The sequence below is a fragment of the Gymnoscopelus braueri genome, assembly GCF_963280865.1.
Source record: "Gymnoscopelus braueri genome assembly, chromosome: 16".
In the NCBI taxonomy this organism is placed as follows: domain Eukaryota; kingdom Metazoa; phylum Chordata; class Actinopteri; order Myctophiformes; family Myctophidae; genus Gymnoscopelus; species Gymnoscopelus braueri.
Window position 1 is genome coordinate 4826571 of NC_137616.1, and position 19891 is coordinate 4846461.

The window sequence follows — 19891 nt, forward strand, 5'->3', positions numbered from 1 at the left end:
TAGACGAATCCACAGACGCGCTGCCTGTAGCTGCCTGTAGCTGCCTGTAGGCGGCCATTGCTGCGGTGTCGCGTCCGCGGAGCGTTGACACCGCAGCAATGGCTGCGCGCAGGGCAGCGCTCCGTGGATTCGTGTATAGCTGCAGCACAGCCCATCTTCATGTACTGGCTCACCTATCACCTCATCAGATAAGACTTGGAACCCAAACTTTTGCTTTCTCACACGCACACGCACAAACGCACACACGCACACGCACACACACACACACACACACACACACACACACACACACACACACACACACACACACACACACACACACACACACACTAAATGATTAGCTTCGAAGAGTCATTTTATTTCCTGCTTTTTAAACAGAAAGATTAAATAAAGGGAAGAGATTTGATGGTCCAAAGCCTGTGAAGGTTAGGTTTGTGTTTTTCTGTTGAGATACTTGAAATACTGCAATGACTATAATGGTGTTTTGACTCATTCTGCATCAGTTGTTGATACACTATATGTCACTTTACATAACACAACCCTGGCATGTGATTTTTAGGGAAGGTATCCCTCTGCCTAAAAACAGAACGTTTGCACCTTTGAGAAACCCTGTAGTATTAATAGGGCAGTGCTCAATTCATGTTTACTGATGTTCAATAGTAAAGATACTTTATTCAAAACGTTTTCCCCAAATTAACAAAAAGTAATCATATTTGATGTGCCATTATGCAACTTATTTTTGTCTGTCACGCTAAGGAGGACATGTCCAACTTTCTCCAAATTGTTCATTCTCATTGAAATGAAAGGCAGTTTGGTAGACAGAGAGCTACCACACTGAGTTTGTATCCTTTTTAGTTACAGAAAATGTCCAAATCATACAATGTTTATGATGAATAATGAGACCAGAATATATAATGCTAATTTTGAAACTTATTTTAAAAGGTATAAGTTTCAGTAACAATGCAGTTTACATTTACAAAAGACTATTATTGACCCAGCCCTGACTGTAAAATTAGCCTAAATCCTCCAGGCCATAGAAATGAATATTGTTGTTTGTGGCACAATAAACTCCAGACTGATGATTGTACTTTGTTTACTTGTGTTATTTTTTTATGTGTTATTTTCCTTCCACAAAGCTACAGCAGACAATGTTTTGATCAACAGATGCAAGGAAATCACATAAGCAAATGCAGATATCAGACGAAAAGAAAAAAGGTATTCTCTGCAGGATATACAGTGCAATATAATGTGCATATTCATTATGATAAATCAGGCTTCCCTTTGTCACACTGTACAGGCATTCAGTGGTTTCAACATGACTGTCTGGACACAGTCTAATCTCTGATACTTGGAAATAAGTGTTTGGAGAGTCTCAACCGTCCGGGTACTAAAGTATAATTGGGGTCCTGCATGGGCGCAGAAACGAAAAAACGAAAAAACCACTTCAAATTCCGATTATTGCATGGGTGCACGGATTGAAAAAGGGAAAAACCACTTGAATTCTCCTATTCTCGTTCTATGGAGGAAACCAACACAGACTTCAAATTCCGTTTATTGCATGAAACGAACATAGAGTGTGTCAGAATCAATTTTAGTACCCGGACCGGCATATTCTCCCTTCTCCGGCGAAACAAAATAACCAGAAAGGATAAACGAAGAAACGGACGCCATTGGTTAGTTCAACTGTGGGCGGGCTTGCTCCTGATTGGTTACTGCCCTGTCAATCTCCCCCCGCCGTGTGTCCTTCAAAATAAGTACCCTACTTCCCGTATGAAATACGTTTTACTTTCCAAAAAAGATAGTTGTAATAAATGTAAAAAAAAATATATAAAAACGGTATTTGCACAGACACAAGCGTGTCAGGGATATAATTTAATAGTAGTCTTCAACAGTGGGTCCACGGACAATTAATACATTTATTTATTTTTATATATATATATATATATATATTTCCAAAAAAATCCATTTGTCTTTAAATATTTTCCATATTTATGTTGAAAATAAATCATGATTCTGGCCATTAATAGCTTGTATACATGATTGTTGTGCAATTGACAGATTGTTGATAGTATTATTCTTCTGTTAGTAAAGAATGTTTACTAATGGCAGTGGATATGAATGAATATATGAATCTATTATTTGAATAGCTTGAATGCACAACACGGTATGTCTATACATATGAAACACAATTTTATACATTATACAATATATGCTGTACCCACGGGGGTCCCTGGCCTGAAAACGTTTAAGACCCCTATGACTGTCACATTTCTGTGCCCTTGTATTAGGTGTTACAGTGAATAATAAATGTACAGAATGAATCTATTGCTTCCAAAAAAGTTGCACACCTTAAAGGATTTCTCTCTCAATGATCAAGTTATTTGAAACTTGTCCGCCATCTAATCATATCATGTAATCATCCATCTATATATCTATGGTCTTGTATAAGATCATCCTGAACATTCCTCAAAGTCCCTTTGTTTAACTCATCACCCTATATCGGTTACATTCATCAAACAGGTGGTATACCTAGTTTGTGTAATCTGAATCAGAACAGAAAGTCAAGACTAGTGTATAAATTATATGAACACACATTGTTAGCAAACACAAACCTGAAAATAAGTATATTTAAAACCAAATCTTATCAGATGGGGGTCTGTGGACAAATACATGTTAATCTGCGGGTCCTTTTGTCTAAGCAGAAGCAGTACTCCCTGTCATCGTCGAGGTGGTGAAGGTGGCAAACGAAGACTACTACGTCCTCACACTCTATGGGAAATGAAATCACCGAGTCTGAAGGGACAGCAGTTAAATAAAGAATCTTTATTTATATTTCTAATGAAAGTTACAATTGTGTCCTTTCACCAGACTCCCATGAACTACCAAAACACAAAGTACAAACTAACCAATAACGAAAATCATACCAAACATTAAAAACACTTACAATCAGCCCATCGTAACTGAAATAAAGAAAGTACAAATAGTCAAGGGAACCAATAAACTCTTGTGCTCTGCTGGGGTGCTGGGGGGAATAGCCGAGAGCTGGCTACAGCTCCGTCCTCTTTATAGAGTCAGGCTCTAATCACACATGAGCTGAGAAGGGGAGTGACAGGTGTCTAGCCAAGACCAGGTCAGCATAGACACTAGGACAAATAAAAATGAGTGAACACATAAGCATAGAAAGACTGTAGACTGAGGTGTTAATATGTGCACGCACATAACAGTCAGGTCTTGGATAAGAAAAGATCTGAAATTTTGGAATTAACAGATGCTTTATCGAGAGTGAGAGCTACTATGATACTTCTTAGCCGTTGAATTTGAATCACTCTGCTGGGACGTGCATGACAGATTTAAGTGAAGGCCTCACCCAAGTAATGCCATTTTTTTTACTTTAGTAACTTTAAACTGGTTACTGTACTTAGGAACTATAATGTATAACAGGGAACAGGAATGGGAAAACAGTTACTTTAATGCGTTAGTTTAATCCCATAATCCCATGTTTCTCACAGCAGCATAAAGTCTGTCAAGTGCATAAGTCTCACTTTGGTCTGTCGCTAGACAACATGATTCACTGCAGTATAGACTACATGTTGTCTTAGCTTGGTTTACTTAACTATTGTTTGTTTTACAGGTCAATCCTCGTGTCATTTGTGGTCATATATGCATTGCTGAATGTTGTAATTAAAATGATCTGAAATTAGTGTCATTAGTAAATGAGCACCTATTTAAATGTGGTATCTTGACTCTGCATTACTCTCAACGTAGGGTCCAGCTACTGGAAGCAAAAATGCCAGGAAGGTGCTGGCTGTGGATGAAACGGCCTTCAGGTAGTGGTGCGAAAGACAGAGTCGGGTATTGTAAAACAAAATATCTTACATTTTGGAATTAACAGTTGCTTTATCGAGAGTTAAAGTTATATCTGTATACTGTAAAACACAGAGGCCCACCGTCTCTCCAGATGTCACCACGCTCTTCGTGGTAGTCACCCACCGGTACTCCCACTCCCAGAGTTTTACATAAACAAAAAGCATCTACTGATGCACAAATTTGGACACATCAGTGTTGTATCTTTTTTATTATTATTATACAGACAGATAAGACCTGGGGGCAGTTCATGAGCAATCCTGATGGCCGTGGCAGCAGCCCACTCTAGGTTCTGTATGCAGTGGATATACTCCATCATCGTCTTGGCACAAGTCTTGGCATAAGACACAACATTAAATGCACAGATTAGATCTGATATGGATGTAAATTTAAGGTGCTTTTTTTTTTGTTGCAGACATCAAGTGATTACGTTAACTGCACTAATCTCTGAAAAAAATCCATATCTGACTCATCAGCTGTCTGTATGATCTTGAGCACAACTTCAATCCTCTCATAGTTATAGGGACTGAGCTGCATCACAAAAGTATGCAACAGGGCTTGATAAAAAATATTTTACAATCACCATCTGTAACAAAAGGCTGACTGAAACGGACATAAATCTAGGAGCCCTTTGTAATAATCAATAGTCGAATGATGAACGTATCCAGCTAATAAGAAAAAATAAGTAAATTAGCGGTAGAATATAATCTCCCAATGGGCCTTGAGCATGGCAGCACTCAGGCTGTCAGTGAGGTTGGTGGTGCTCTGCAGCATGGGAATGATCTGCAGGACACGTTCCAGGGCATCAGCATGGCTCAGGCGCTGCACCTCTTCCAGGCCTATCACAGGATCACCAGCTGCACCAGTGTCTTCCTCCTCCTCCTGTAGCAGCAGCAGGGTTGCGATGTAGCGGTTGATCACGCTGTTGGCTTTCACCTTTCCATAGCGGAATTCAGAGTTGAGGATTGATCTGTAAAACAAACAGAACAGGACCTAAACCACCTCTGATTTCTCCCATATAACACTTTCCTGTACGGTCCTTCCTAAAACACCAACATATTCCACCACATGTAGAGTACCTGGAGTTTTCCCGGTGATGTCCACCACTTTGTCATCTGCAGCAGCGTCTCCAGCAGCTCGTCAGACCGACTCCGGTCGGCCTCCATCTTTGGAGGGCAGCTTGGGCAAATGGAGGGGGGGCAGAGAGGCCATTTGATTTGGGCACGCATCTTCTCAGCCTTCAGGGAGGAGAATAGAACAAAATAAACTAGAAGGTACTGTTCCTGAAGAAACAGTGTGGGATCGCTAAGAATGTTGCTGGTATTGAGTATTGATAGTGTTAGTAGTGTTATAGGTTTGAAAGGTTTGAAAGGTTTGAAGGGTTTGAAGGGTTTGAAAGGTTCGAAAGGTTTAAGGTTTGAAAGGTTTGAAAGGTTCTAAAGGTTCTAAAGGTTTGAATGGTTTGAAAGGTTTTAAAGGTTTGAAAGGTTCTAAAGGTTCTAAAGGTTTGAAAGGTTCTAAAGGTTCTAAAGGTTTGAAAGGTTCTAAAGGTTTGAAAGGTTGTAAAGGTTCTAAAAGTTCTAAAGGTTTGAAAGGTTCTAAAGGTTTGAAAGGTTTGAAAGGTTTGAAAGGTGTGAAAGGTGTGAAAGGTGTGAAAGGTTTGAAAGGTGTTAAAGTATTTGTATTGTTATTTTGGGTTAAATTGGGTATGTTTACTCAATTTAAGTACTCTTAAGTATTGTTACTCAATGTATTTACTTTAAATTATTTTTAGTCACTTTATTTACTTTAAAGTATTTTTTACTAATTTTTACAACTTTTAAGTATTTTTACTCTTTTTATCAACTTTTAAGTATTTTTACTATTTTTTTCAACTTTTAAGTATTTTTTACTCATTTTGAGTACTTTTAAGTATTTTTACTCAATATAAGTACTCTTAAGTATTTTTACTCAAGGTATTTACTTTAAAGTATTTTTAGTCACTTTATTTACTTTAAAGTAGCTTTTACTAATTTTTACAACTTTTAAGTATTTTTACTCTTTTTTATCAACTTTTAAGTATTTTTACTATTTTTTATCAACTTTTAAGTATTTTTACTATTTTTTTCAACTTTTAAGTATTTTTACTATTTTTTTCAACTTTTAAGTATTTTTTACTAATTTTGAGTACTTTTAAGTATTTTTTACTCAATATAAGTACTCTTAAATATTTTTACTCAAGGTATTTACTTTAAAGTATTTTTAGTCACTTTATTTACTTTAAAGTAGCTTTTACAAATTTTTACAACTTTTAAGTATTTTTACTCTTTTTATCAACTTTTAAGTATTTTTACTATTTAAAAAGTGAAATATCTCTAAAAGTACAAATGATTTCAAAAATTCTAATGGTAGCCAATATGTCCTAAGTAGGCTGAACGTTATAGAGTTGGAACGGAGTTTCTAGCTAAAAGTATGAATTTCTCCATTGAAATGAATGGGAGTTTTTTAGAAGTAAAAAGTGAAATATCTCTAAAAGTACAAATGATTTCAAAAATTCAAATGGTAGCCGATATGTCCTAAGTAGGCCGAACGTTGTAGAGTTGGAATGGAGTTTGTAGCTAAAAGTATGAAGGACTAGTTAGCCGTCAAAAAACGGGGGGAAGTATATAATAATAAATAGTGGCAATAACATTAGTGTGATCGCTTTAGCGATCCCACAATCATGTTATCGTTACATGAATATGCATCTGCATTAGAACACTTATAACTAGAAAGTACTGTTCCTGAAGAAACAGTGTGGGATCGCTAAGAATGTTGATGGTATTGAGTATTGATATTGTTACAATTATTAAGTTAATATGTAGTGTTAAAGGTTTGAAAGGTTTAAAGTTCTAAAAGTTTGAAAGGTTTGAAAGGTTCTAAAGGTTTGAAAGGTTCTAAAGGTTAAGGTTCGAAAGGTTCGAAAGGTTCGAAAGGTTTAAGAGGTTTGAAAGGTTTTAAAGGTTTGAAAGGTTTGAAAGGTTTAAAATGTTTAAAATGTTTAAAAGGGCTGAAAGGTTTGAAAGGTCTGAAAGGTTTGAAAGGTTTGAAAGGTTCGAAAGGTTTGAAAGGTTTGAAAGGTTTGAAAGGTTTGAAAGGTTCAAAAGGTTTGAAAGGTTCTAAAGGTTTTAAAGGTTCTAAAGGTTTTAAAGGTCTACGGTTCTAAAGGTTTGTCGGTGTTGAATAGTGTAAAATTTAGTTTTCTAGGGTAAAACTGTGGTTGCTAGGGTCTGATAGCCGGTTGCTAGGTTCTAATAGGTGGTTGCTAGGGTCTAATTGGTGGTTGCTAGGGTATAACAGGTGGTTGCTAGGGTAAAACAGGTGGTTGCTAGGGTCTAATAAGCGGTTGCTAGGGTCCAATAGGGGGTTGCTAAGGTCTAATATGCAGTCTATATGGTCTAATATGCGGTTACTATGGTAAAACAGTTGGTTGCTAGGGTAAAATGGTGCATTGCTAGGGTCTAATCGGTGGTTGCTAGGGTATGATAGGTGGTTGCTATGGTCTAATATGGTGTTGCTAGGGTCTAATAAGCAGTTGCTAGGCTCCACTGTAGCTAAATAGGATTTCCCCATTGAAATGAATGGGATTTTTTTAGCAGTAAAAGTGAAATATCTCTAAAAGTACAAATTATTTCAAAAATTCAAATGGTAGCCAATATGTCCTAAGTAGGCTGAACGTTATAGAGTTGGAACGGAGTTTCTAGCTAAAAGTATGAAGGACTAGTTACGGTCCAAAAAACGGTCCCAAAAGCGGTGAAGATAACAGTAGTGTGATCGCTTTAGCGATCCCACAATTAATTCTGTGTCATATTATGTTGCCACAGCAATTAGTAATTGGGAAACATGTCCAGGCCCTAATGAGTAAGCAATTAAATTGGAATGGCTATTTAGCAATATTCATGTTAAATACACCTGCAACTTGAAACTAAAGCCAGTTCTAGTACTTCCGAGGCACCTGTGCTCAGTTGGGCCAACCAGCATTTTGTTTTAAAGTCACAAGCCTTCAGAATACTAAACCTTGTATTAAACGCCTACAAAACAAAGGTCATGTGGTTTGGCAGTTAGAAATCTGCTCCCCTCAGAGTACTGCAAAGGACAGCTCAAAGCTTGTAGTAGATACAGACAAAAACCGTGGCTTCTGGTTAGGTAGCATTCTGTCCTCAATACACTTAAGCCCCTTTCCCACTGTACCAAAACTCCACTAACATCTAGCTTTTATCTTTACTGGTAAAGGTTACAATCAGCTCCTGGGATATAATAACTCTGCAGTAGGTACATTATTTATTAGCTCCGATCGGCAGTGATGAAAACATAACTCCCAGGTAGACACTCAAATCTTTGCCCCTTTTCCGGCATGATGCTATGAGAGAGCTTCTCCTGATTCGATGGGAAGAGGGAATATGGAGACCATAGGCTCTATAGTGTGAGTATTTCACTCACCACTTTGCCACTAAAATGTTATATGTGTGAACCATAAAAATAAGTTACAAGCTTAAGTGTGCAAGTAAAGATACTAACAGCCATAATCATTACAGTCCAATGTCATGCCCCCCACCGGCCCAAGTCTATGGAACACACTCATTTCTGGTGAAAGAACGGTTATTAAGAACAAAACTGTTCGTAATAACCTGTCTGGTTAAATAAAGTTTAAATGAAGAAGACACGTTAAAGACACTGACCCACCTTGAGCCTGTTGTTCTCATTCTTCAGTTGTTTGATGCAGAGTCTCTGAGCCTCAATCTGCTGAGTCAGCAGTGGAGAGAACATCACCTGCACCCCTGATCCTGTACCTGACACCATGCCTGCTGTGGGGATAAGAGATATTAGTTATCAGCACAAGACCTGGAAAAACACTGAAAAACTTTTTGGGTTATGCAAAAACATTGTGTTGACATGAGTTCGTTCAACGAAATCCAGTGTACATCTAGGAATTAAGTATTGAGAATCTTTGGCATGCAAGAGAAAAACACACTGGTTAGTATTTGAGGTAGTCCGATTTAAAAGAATAGACAACAACTACAGCATGAAGTGACAGAAGCCAGTATGACTTCAGTGGGCAGGTATCTTTTTGTTCTTCTGTAAGTTATAAGGAGGTGCAGAGACGGAAAGGAAAGAAGAGATATAGAGACACGTTAGGGTTTGGCGTTGTCACGTAGGGGCGTTAGGGTCACGTAGGGGTTTGGTAAAAAAAAAAAAAAAGTAAATGGTGCATTTATATAGGGCTTTTTTAAATCATTTCGATCATCATTTTAATACTTTAATCAGCACCTGGGTCTGACTTCATCTTTCACCACATAACTAAGTTAGTAACTAGGTATTTTAAAGTATATTTTTGTACTGTATGTGCCAAACGAAGACAATACAATGAATGTCACATTGATTTCCGACCCTCACCTCCCAACATCCCTGAGACAAGAAGATATGCCTGATGGGGATGTTCCTCTCAGCCCGTCGATGGGCATCTTTGATTGGCTGTTGATGCACAGCTTCAGCTTTGCCTTCTCGGATTCCAGTTGGTCGATGTCGGCCTGCAGAGCATCCATGGTTTCCTCAAACCCCCCTAAGAAAAAAGATGCTGTTATGGAGCAGACTGATAATAGACATCAGAGAAAAAGATCTCTCCAAAATGCTGAATCACTTCCATCAGTGGCAAGAACGATTTCACAATTTGTGAAAGTTTATTTAATTGAAAGCGTTTTACAGCAGACCAGAGCACCTATTACTTACTTTAAGCGTGTATTTGAGTGTTGCATTTACTTCTAGTCATGGCTTGTATATGGATGAATATTTTAGAATTACGTACATTTGCCTTCAGTCAATTATGAGTGGTGTGTATATTGAGACTATAGGGCTTGAGCCTATATGTGATTGTCTTACAATTACTACAGCTCACATGCAAGTGCATGAAAAACAATCCTACTTCTTTCTTCTTGAGCAGTGTCTGGGTCTCATCTAGTCGCGTCTGTATCTTCTCCACACGTTCATCTGCGTCTTTGGATGAGATGTCCAGCTTCTTCTCCAGCAGACTCAAGCGCTGGCCTCGCTCAGCTCCTCTCCCTGGAAAACACAAAATCACCTCCATTTATTTACACTTAATTTTTAAACCACTCTTCTAGTTCTGTACTAATATTCTCTGGATTCTCTAGTGTCTGGATTGGATCCAGACACTAGAGTTGGGATCACAATGACTCTTTATCTTTTATGACAGACTGAACACTTTAGGACGTTACTTCACTTATCCGATTACAAAATCCTGAGTGGACTGAGGGTCCACTTATACAAAACACTTGTATAGATTGTATAGTGAGTGTCAGACAAGTCCCACTTGAGAACTTAAGCTAATGGTCAGGTGATTAAACTAATTAACGCACAAATTTACATTGAAACACCATTTCTAACCACAGACTGTCCCTACCTTGATCTTAAGTGACTTCTTAAGCTCCGGTCTCTCTGTCCTCCAGCTTCATACCAAGACCCTCTGCATCAGTGATCTCTGCTCTCAGAGCTGCTGTACGCAGCTCCACTGGTGGATAGTTCTGGGAAATGACAAAAACAACAACATCTAAAACTGGGTTGAAAAACAAGGCCCTGCTTCAGTTAGAGTAATTTGATGATGCAAAACTGAAGGGGAAGCCATGTTGAACACAGTGTGTGTTAGAACATGTACATGTGTAGTCACGGCACTGTTTGCTTTTAACTTAAATCCATATTCTTTGGTAGTAACCATGGATTTAACAAATGCCTACTTAACGAATGCCTAAAACATACTGTAAAAGAGAAAAAACATAGTCTATGTCTTGCTTCCATTTTCAATACTACCACTTTAAACATCTTCTACCTCAATAGTACCCTGTTTGAATATAAATTTAATGTTTTTTTTACTTGGTTCTGAGGCTTCTCTGAGTCATACTCTCCCTCTTGCATGACAGTGGCCATCTTGTTCAAGGTTGGTATGACAGCGGCAGGCACTCATAGGGGTTGGCGTTCCATAGATCTGGCACAGATAAATGAATGGACATAATGTGTACAAGATACAGAAGAACAGTGTAACATGCTATACAGTACATGAGATGCATCTATTGGTTGCTTTTAGGGGTGCAACGGTTAATTGAACTATCGATTGAATTGATTATAAAAGATCCATTTGACAATATATAAAAAATAAAACAACTTTGGTTAATCGAAAAAGTAATCGTTAGAATAATCACTGAAAAAATTATCGATAGTTGCATTCAATGCACTATTTTGACTGAGGGATTAGGAGGAGGAGGGTTACAACATTCTGGGTTGTAAGTATTTTTCATAATTTATTTGTAGCATGTAAACATTTGAGTACTTTTACTTTTGGTAATTTAAGTACTTTTTGATGCCAATACTTGTACCTTTACTCAAGTACATTTTGAATTCTGGACTTTTACTTGTACATTGCAGTATTGATACATTTACTCAAGTACAACATTTGAGTATTTCCCACCACTCCACTATTCACAAGTTACCTAACCAACATTATTTTTTGGGAGACATGCAACATTTGGGAGTTGAAAAGCACCAGTTGCTACGTTTTAAATGCAACCAGAAACGTCAGAATATCAGAATTATCTTGTCTTTAAAACGAACGCTAAGCCAATGGAAATGTTAGGTCCATGTTAGCATAATAGTTAGCCACATTAGCCATTGAGCCAAACCAACTAACTCTGGGCTCGATCAAATAGGGGAAATATAGACTTCTTGATGTTATAGGTACTGTTAACTAACGTAACACAGACAATGTGACTTCGCTATATAGATATAAAAGATATACAAACCTTTTCTTTTCATTTGGGTCGCCGGATCGCTCTGATGCTCTGACTGTTTGTGTGGAGCGTGCGCCAAAACACTTCCGGATACAGACAGTGACGTCAGACGTGAGACGTAGGCTTCAACCAATAGATAGACGCGTCGCGCGTTCACCCCTCACGGCCGCCATTATAGTAGTCAAATTCAGTCAAATGAACTACACATTGTAAAAGTGGATTGTGCCCACAGGCAATGTAGGTAAACAAATAATATACATGTTGGGTACAAGCAACAATAACCAAAAATAACCCAATACCATATAAATAACCCAAAATGGGTAAAACTAAGTACATAAAAACGAATCATTAGGAGTCATGGTTAACATCAGTTACATTATCATCGTGCATAGCAATGCACCTCAAGTAGTGACTGTGTCTGTTTTTAATTACATTATTGTTTCATAGAGACACTATATCAATCAATCTGTCAATATGATTACCATTGTATTGACATATGATAGATCTTACAAAACTGTTGCATGACAGCACAAGACATAATCAAAATTAATATTCATTCTCATAGTGGGATATGGTATGATACACTCCCTGGCCTTAACACCGTGCTCATCTCAAAATAACTGACTTCACTAAAGGGAAAAAGCAACTGCACCCATGTGAACTTGAGACAACGAGGGGACTGAGCAGCAGTTCGGATCCATGTTGAACGGGTCATTGGTCTTGTGAGGAACAAGTACACCATATTACAAAGCACATTAGAGATGTGTCAAGATGGTCAGAGTTTGCTGTGCTCTGTGCAACATTTATCCATCTGTTGTCCCTTCAGAATAGCATGGGTTTCAGTAACATTGTGTAGCACAGCAATGTACATCACGAATTTGAATGATGTCGTTTTTTATCATTGGCTGCCGTTCATTTGTTTCATTGTGACCGTGTCCAGATGTGCAGATATCTGTGTCATCAGCTTTACTGCAGTATTATCCTATTTCAAGTGGCTGTTTGGTGGCTGCAGTGTCTGTGGGACTCGTCGTGGCAGGGTAATACAACCAAACCTCTACCAAAAATGTGCTTTAAACTATGTACCTTGCTGCACCATTGGAGAATCAACAAGCACGGGGATAGCAAATCCTTTTGATGGAGGACACAGGTCTTTTTGCTCTGGCTGCCTCACCAAATATTGATGCCGTGACTCATCCTGGCCTCTGATCAAACCATAAGTTATCTTTAGCTTTACTTTGCTCCCTGGTGTCCTCCTCAGTTAACCTCAGTTAGTTAGTACAACTTTCGATATTGTTTAGCTTGTCAGGAATTACAACAGACTTTATGGAATATTAAGAGTTGTACCACTGTCAGATGATCATTAGGAACTAAGGCCTTGGACATGACAGGGCTCTTGTTTGTGACTGAAACTGATGTTGCAGATCTCTGCATATGGGACACCTCGGACAGACTCCATGCTGGGCTGACTCCGTGCGCAGGGCATCTGGGTGCAAGCCTGCCCATCTTTTTTATCAACATCAGCCAACACAGCATATGCATGAGAGCACACCTCTCCTAAGCCTGCCTTACAGGTGCAATGAGCCATAAGGACTGTTCCATCCTCTTGCACTGTGATCCAAGGGAGTGTTGGGGTCTCATTGAGGCTCATTGAATGCTTTACCTGCAAGTTGCAACACAAGTAGTGAATTATAAGACACATTTCTCCCAAGGGAGACAACATAAAGTAACCTTGAACCTTGAAGTAAGCTACCTTGATTAAAACATGTAGTTTAAGACATGCATAACATAATTCAGGATAGCTAGGTAACAGCTAGGCAGTAGAGTTTAGCCCATTATGTAATGTTTACTATTTGGTTGCATATCCTTTACCTGCCATGACCTCTGTGACCCATCAACATCAATTGGACAAATACTGTACTGTCTGATGGCCATTAGAAACAGAGACACAGGAACTTAGACAGAGGACTTCTCTCAAATAATAAATACTGTAACATTAACAATGAATTCAATTATAACAGAATTTGTCCAAACATCATATCCTAATGTAGTCTAATTTTGCATCCTAATGTAACACAAGCTAGTGTATTGTCATACTGTGCCATTAGTAGTATTATTGTTAATTAAACACTCTTTATTTGCTTAAGCGTGGAATAAACTCCCATTACACCTAAGACAGGCAGCCTCTGTGGATAGCTTTAAAGCACAGCTCAAGCCCTATTTCATCACTCTTGCTTTTAGTTGACTTTTAAATCTCTGTGTTGTTATTCATGTCCTCACTGTTTTGCCTGATTCACTGCCTTTTTGCTATTATTTTAATGTTGTGTTATTCTTTTGCTTTTCTTTTTTTACTTTATTGTTAAATTAGTTGTACTTTTTCTGTAATTGTATTCTTGCTCTGTAAAGCACTTTGAGCTGCATTTCATGTCATGAAAGGTGCTGGTGCTATACAAATAAAGTTTATTATTATTATTATTTTTATTATTATTAAGGCAGGGATTCCAAATGTGAATTTGGAATCTGAGGTACAGTATCAACAATTCTAAAGGCTGGTGAATGTCTATATGGTAAATTTCAGGTGCTGTGGACTTAATTAGCTAATCAGAAACGGCAAAAGTTGCGTAGCCTATTGTATGTAATGAGTATAGGCCTAAACCACCTGTTTGAGGAATATAACCTATATAGGGTGATAAGTTAAACAAAGTAGCTTTGAGGAATGTAGCCTACAGGATGATCCTATACAAGACCATATATATGTTGATATACACACACACACGCACACACTCGCACACTCGCACACACACACACACACACACACACACACACACACACACACACACACACACACACACACACACACACACACACACAATAATAAAGTAATAAAATAACAGCTGCTCGTACCTGACATTGATTGGCAGACTCCGCAGAGATGGCGGACCAGTTTCAAATAATTTGAAAATCTTTGGCTCATTGAGAGAGAAATCCTGTCTAAGGTGCGCATGTCTTCATTGTAAGCATAGAGTCATTCTGTAGATGTATTATTCACTGTAACACCTAATACAAGGGCATGCACGTAGCTCTACGCAACTAATTGGCCATGCAGCCCAGCTCTGATTGCAGATATCTTTTCTCATTTTTAACTCTAAATTTGATTTCTTAAGCAAATTATTTGTAATGTAATTGTGCGTAAAAATGACAGAGAACGTGGGAACAAGTACTTAAACTCCATACAGATTTGTTATTGGCATATGATACAACAAGTGATGTTCAGAATATGACTTCACCAGAATATAACATTAACACAGCTATCAAAGCCGCTGGTTAAGCGCCTCTCGTCCATGGCAAGATATTGCACTCCCCCCTAAAAACACAGTAATCATTTATTATATTAGATATAAAAAATGTTGAAAGCCCAGTGTTTCCCAGACACGTTTATATGTGCTTAATCACGTTTCTTTTCTTCTTCTTTTTTTACATTCATTATAATTAATTATTTATTTATAAAAAATAATTTTATTGATTCAATTAATTAATTAATTAATTGAAAGTAAGAAAAATAGAAGATCTACAAGATCACAATTAATGCTTCGCTATGTGACCTGCAAAAGATTATATATATATATATATATATATATATATATATATATATATATATATATATATATATATATATATATACAGACAGATATACACACTACTATACAGAATGTCATACAATCAGCTTACAGGTATGAAGGTTAGGTATAATAAACAACCTTTCAGTAACTAATGGTCATGATTTCTATCGTGATGGAAATATGATTATAATTTCAATTAACTTGTGGCTATGTATGTGAATATTAGTATGTGAATAAGTGTTTGAAATAGATAAGCTGCCTTGCACTCCCCCTGTAAGCATATTGAATATGATTATTTATTATTATTTTCTGTAAATTGTATCAATTGATATGGCTTCTCTTCATCATGGGAGAGTTTGTTGTCTGTTGTACAAACTGGGTAATAGAAACTTAAGAGATGCCGTTTTTTTTTACATTCATTACAATTCATTATTTATTTATACTCAAAGTTTTAATTAATTTAATTAATGGATTAATTTAAAGTAAGAAAAATAGAAGATCTACCTGATCATGCTTCGCTATGTGACCTTCAAAAATGTATTATATACAATAATGACACAATAATAAAAAATAAAATAAAAATAATAACACAAAAAAAGTATTATATATATATATTTTAGATTAGGTTTATATATATATAGCAACAATTTCACGGACCCCTGATTGATTGATTGATTGATGTAGTTTATTTAGAAAGACATGAGAATAGTACATGACAGTACATAACAGTACATGGAAGTACAAATTCACAATACAAGGTCTACTAAACTGGAAACCCTCATTAAGCATAACGCTTGTTTAAGATGAGAACCCCATGCACACAAATCATGATGAAATATAAGAGGCAGGCAGATATACACACTACTATACAGAATGTCATACAATCAGCTTTCAGGTTACTGGTATGACGAGAGAAAAAAAATATATATATATATACAAAAGAGGAAAATGAAGGAGGGGGTAGGTTAAGACTTAGACAGGAGTGCACTATCTCCGCGGAATTATTCATTCATTCATTCATTACTTACTTGAAAGTAAGAAAAATAGAAGATCTGTGAAAAAATATTTCATACGGGAAGTGGGAAACTGTTATTTTGAAGGACACACGGCGGGGGGAGATTGACAGGGCAGTAACCAATCAGGAGCAAGCCCGCCCACAGTTGAACTAACCAATGGCGTCCGTTTCTTCGTTTATCCTTTCTGGTTATTTTGTTTCGCCGGAGAAGGGAGAATATGCCGGTCCGGGTACTAAAATTGATTCTGACACACACTATGTTCGTTTCATGCAATAAACGGAATTTGAAGTGGCACTCTGTGTTGGTTTCCTCCATAGAACGAGAATAGGAGAATTCAAGTGGTTTTTCCCTTTTTCAATCCGTGCACCCATGCAATAATCGGAATTTGAAGTGGTTTTTTCGTTTTTTCGTTTCTGCGCCCATGCAGGACCCCAATTATACTTTAGTACCCGGACCCTCAACCAAGGGCGTATCGTCATAGAGGCCAATGGGGCCATGGCCCGGTCTGGAAAACTCTGCTCCCCCAGGGGAAAAAAACAAAAAATCAACATAACAACATTAGCACCCCCTCACCCTATTCTCTTGTAGCCAACCACAGAAATTCGCCTTTGTTTTCAAGTCGGGCTTATTTGCATTCGGCCGAATTGTTAATGGGTGGCCATTAAAAACTGGTTTCCCCGTCAAACCGGTTCTCTTGCCAGGTAAACAGTATAAAGCGGGTCCAGAAATAGCTCTACATTTCATTATTGTTGTGACTTGTGACTATGCAACTGAAATGGTAAAAACTCTCAATGTCTCTGGCAGTGTTTTTGGTGTAACAGTTAAAGAACAGCAGCTTCATTCATTTTGGACCCACCTTGCAAGAAAAGAAAGCGAGGGTGAAAAATTTGACACACTAATTAAGGTTTTGGATGCGTGCCCAGCTAGCACCTTCTCCAGTGTCCGCTGTTTCTTAAACGCCTTGATAACACTGCCAATGACCACATGCACCGTTGAACGCCTATTTTCCAGTGTAGGCAGAATCAAAAATGCATGCAGAAGTTCAATGACAACCTCTCGCCTAAACAGTCTATGTCTCCTGTCCTTTGAGAGAGATTTAACTAACCGTTTGGACCCAGATGAGGTTATTGACATGTTCAAGCGGGCGGGCGGGGGGGGGGGGGGGGGTTAAGAATCTGGCCCGGTCCACGTTAGAACCCACCATACGCGCCTGGTCTCAACAGCTATGTTTAGAAGGTTAGATTTTTTGACACAAATGCAACTCCTTTCTTGCTTGCATCTTCATTTTAGACTTTAGAAATAAAATAAAGAAAATATCTAACCATACATAGCTAAGGTCTAATACTACAAACTCAAATATAGCATAAACATAATGGAATCAAATACAAAATTGTCATTCAAATGTGTGTACAAGAGATAAAATAAATAAAGACATGTGTACCATAACAGCTGTAACTTCCATCATGTTGTATTTTCTCAAGCATTGATTTGACTCATTCTACACTACATCATTCCACCCAGAAGCCTCTCTTGTGGTTGATGGCTACCATAAGCCTGTTATGCAGTGTCCTCTTGACTGGGTATCTCTGGTAGATGGGCAGCAGTAACAGGGAATGGCAGGTGAGGGATTCTGGGAAATGTAGTTCAGTACACTTGGGCCGTACAGCGATTTTCATCTTGATCTCGTCCATACCCAGAATGGGAATACGGTCACAACCTGTAAGGAACACTGGGGACAAGCAATAGAAGAGAAGCATTTACAATCTTAAATTAAGTTTTTGGAAGTACATTTTAGCAAACAAATAAGCTCATGAACTAGGACATTTACAGTAGCTGCATTGAGTGCAGCAGCATTTTCTAGATCACCAACATTAACCATAAGTATTGAATTCCAATGGTCAGACCCATACTGGTAGATCAATATCTGTGATCTTAGAGCAATTACTTTTAAACCTGAGGAAAACCACGGTTATCATTGTTCGAAGTGAATCAAAACTACAAGCAAAATGATACTTACAAAGGAAGCATTTCTTCTGATCTTCTGTGAGTTCTTCAAACACCTCCCAGAATGTGATAATGTTGGGATGATTGGGGTGATACTCGCCTTCATACACTGTGTTCTACAGTAGATGGAATTATGATAATGAACAATTTTTGCTGTCTTATATGTTTCATTCAACATTGTATAGTTTAATTTCATATCGTCGCTGTCCAGCGGGAACCAGTCAACTCCATTTTCAGCTGTTTTTTCTTTTTCATAAATCAACGCTATTGAACACCCTTTACGTCTGTGTAAAAAAAAGAAATGTAACCAATGAAAAGTATTAAAAGGCGCCTCTGACAAAACCTCCCAACTCTATTGGATCCTCAAACTGTCCTTCAAACCACGCAACTCCCCCTCTCTGCTCTCCCTGCTGCCGTTCTACAGCACAGCAGACTGCGCAGTGAGCGCACACAGAGATAGGAGCACGCAGCAAACAAACTAACGACGCAGGGTTTTTCCCCCTTAGTCTTTTAAAACTATGCAGTGTACCTGTTTATCAAACTTAGCACTGACACTAATCTTAGAAGTGTTTAATGAGGAGAGAAATGTGACAAGAAATGAGTTCATAGCATTTCTCTCGCTAGTTCTACTCAAACTCCAAATCTGTGAACCCCTCTTTGCAGAAGTTATTGTAATATTTAAAGTCCTGTTTTTTATTGTAGGCCTATATAATGAGTGTCATGAAGCATCAGGGCATTAATTCACACGTTGTGATGCATTGTGAGCTTGGAGATCCATTGTTAGCATTTAGGAATTTAGACCCATTTGAAACCTCTCTGTAAAAGAGTTCTTTCGGATGAGGGCTAGGTAGACAGAATGACAAACCAAATGTTGCAATAATCCGGATTTATTTTTCTTAAGGTGCACAAAAAAATTTCAAAAATAGTTTCCAAAAAAAGTAATTCAAACATACATCAAACATACAGGGCCGAGCTTTAGCAGCAGCATTGTGCCCATGACTTTTCCTCTCCAGGCCTGAGACTAGACTGACTAATATCATGTACCTGTATGGCCTCTACCTAGTGGCCTCAACCATGTCTTAAAAGGACAGGTAACCTCAACACATTCACCTCCAATACTAGTGAACTCAAACAAAGAAAACATTTTCCAAACTTTACAGAAACCATTCAAATCAATCAAAAGGTAAGTATTAATCATATTTAACAACACACCTCTTTTCCATCATAATATACCTTATACAGACAAATCCCACACTCCCCTGTCAAATGGTATACATGTCCCAATTCCCCTACCCCTCCATATAAGGAGCACTGTGGTCATGTGGTACTCTTTTCAGATCCTGAGACCAGGAAGAGGTCATGGCAAGTATGTGTGTTTGTTTGGTGTGGTGAGGAGCTTTAAACTGTTGAGATAAAATAAAGTGGTTATGTTTTAAACAAACAATTGTCTCTGTGTTGTTTGTATAAATGAAATGAGTATGAAATGAGTAGTATGATAAATGCATATGTTAAACAGAAAATAATGAAAATAATGGAACATGTGAGGCTATAAAGGTAAAGTGGGAAAGGCAGTGTCTGT

General features: G+C 37.8%; 1 protein-coding gene and 1 pseudogene across 4 annotated transcripts in view; both read right to left on the reverse strand.

The window, feature by feature from the left end:
• Positions 1–4092: 4092 nt before the first annotated feature.
• On the reverse strand, positions 4093–11783 carry LOC308103168 (dynactin subunit 1-like). Of its 3 annotated transcripts, none has more exons than XM_080453055.1 (8): positions 11688–11783; positions 10765–10876; positions 10298–10418; positions 9803–9939; positions 9277–9442; positions 8566–8684; positions 4944–5102; positions 4093–4834 (listed from the first exon to the last, which is right to left on the reverse strand). In XM_080453055.1, exons 5-8 carry the CDS (start codon positions 9284–9286, stop codon positions 4817–4819), a joined length of 306 nt encoding a protein of 101 aa, XP_080309181.1. In that variant the 5' UTR covers positions 9287–9442; positions 9803–9939; positions 10298–10418; positions 10765–10876; positions 11688–11783; the 3' UTR covers positions 4093–4816. The 3 variants fall into 3 exon arrangements, with proteins under 3 accessions (XP_080309181.1, XP_080309179.1, XP_080309180.1); XM_080453053.1 differs by having other exon boundaries at positions 8566–8687; XM_080453054.1 differs by lacking the exons at positions 10298–10418; positions 10765–10876; positions 11688–11783 and having other exon boundaries at positions 8566–8687; positions 9803–10091.
• Positions 11784–17816: 6033 nt separating this feature from the next.
• Positions 17817–19891, reverse strand: part of LOC308102633 (putative E3 ubiquitin-protein ligase HERC6) — a 33685-nt pseudogene continuing 31610 nt past the window's right edge. Inside the window, exons 22-23 of the transcript XR_013934997.1 lie at positions 18326–18428; positions 17817–18037 (exon numbers count right to left, since the gene is read on the reverse strand). The product of XR_013934997.1 is annotated as a putative E3 ubiquitin-protein ligase HERC6 (transcript). The remainder of the gene's footprint in view (positions 18038–18325; positions 18429–19891) is intronic.

What these genes read in the sequence shown, in the direction of transcription:
- LOC308103168 (XM_080453053.1), bottom strand. An exon ending in ATGAGAACAACAGGCTCAAG is followed by an intron (nt 5,103 to 8,565) that starts GTGGGTCAGTGT and finishes TCCTCCCTGAAG; the next exon opens with GCTGAGAAGATGCGTGCCCA.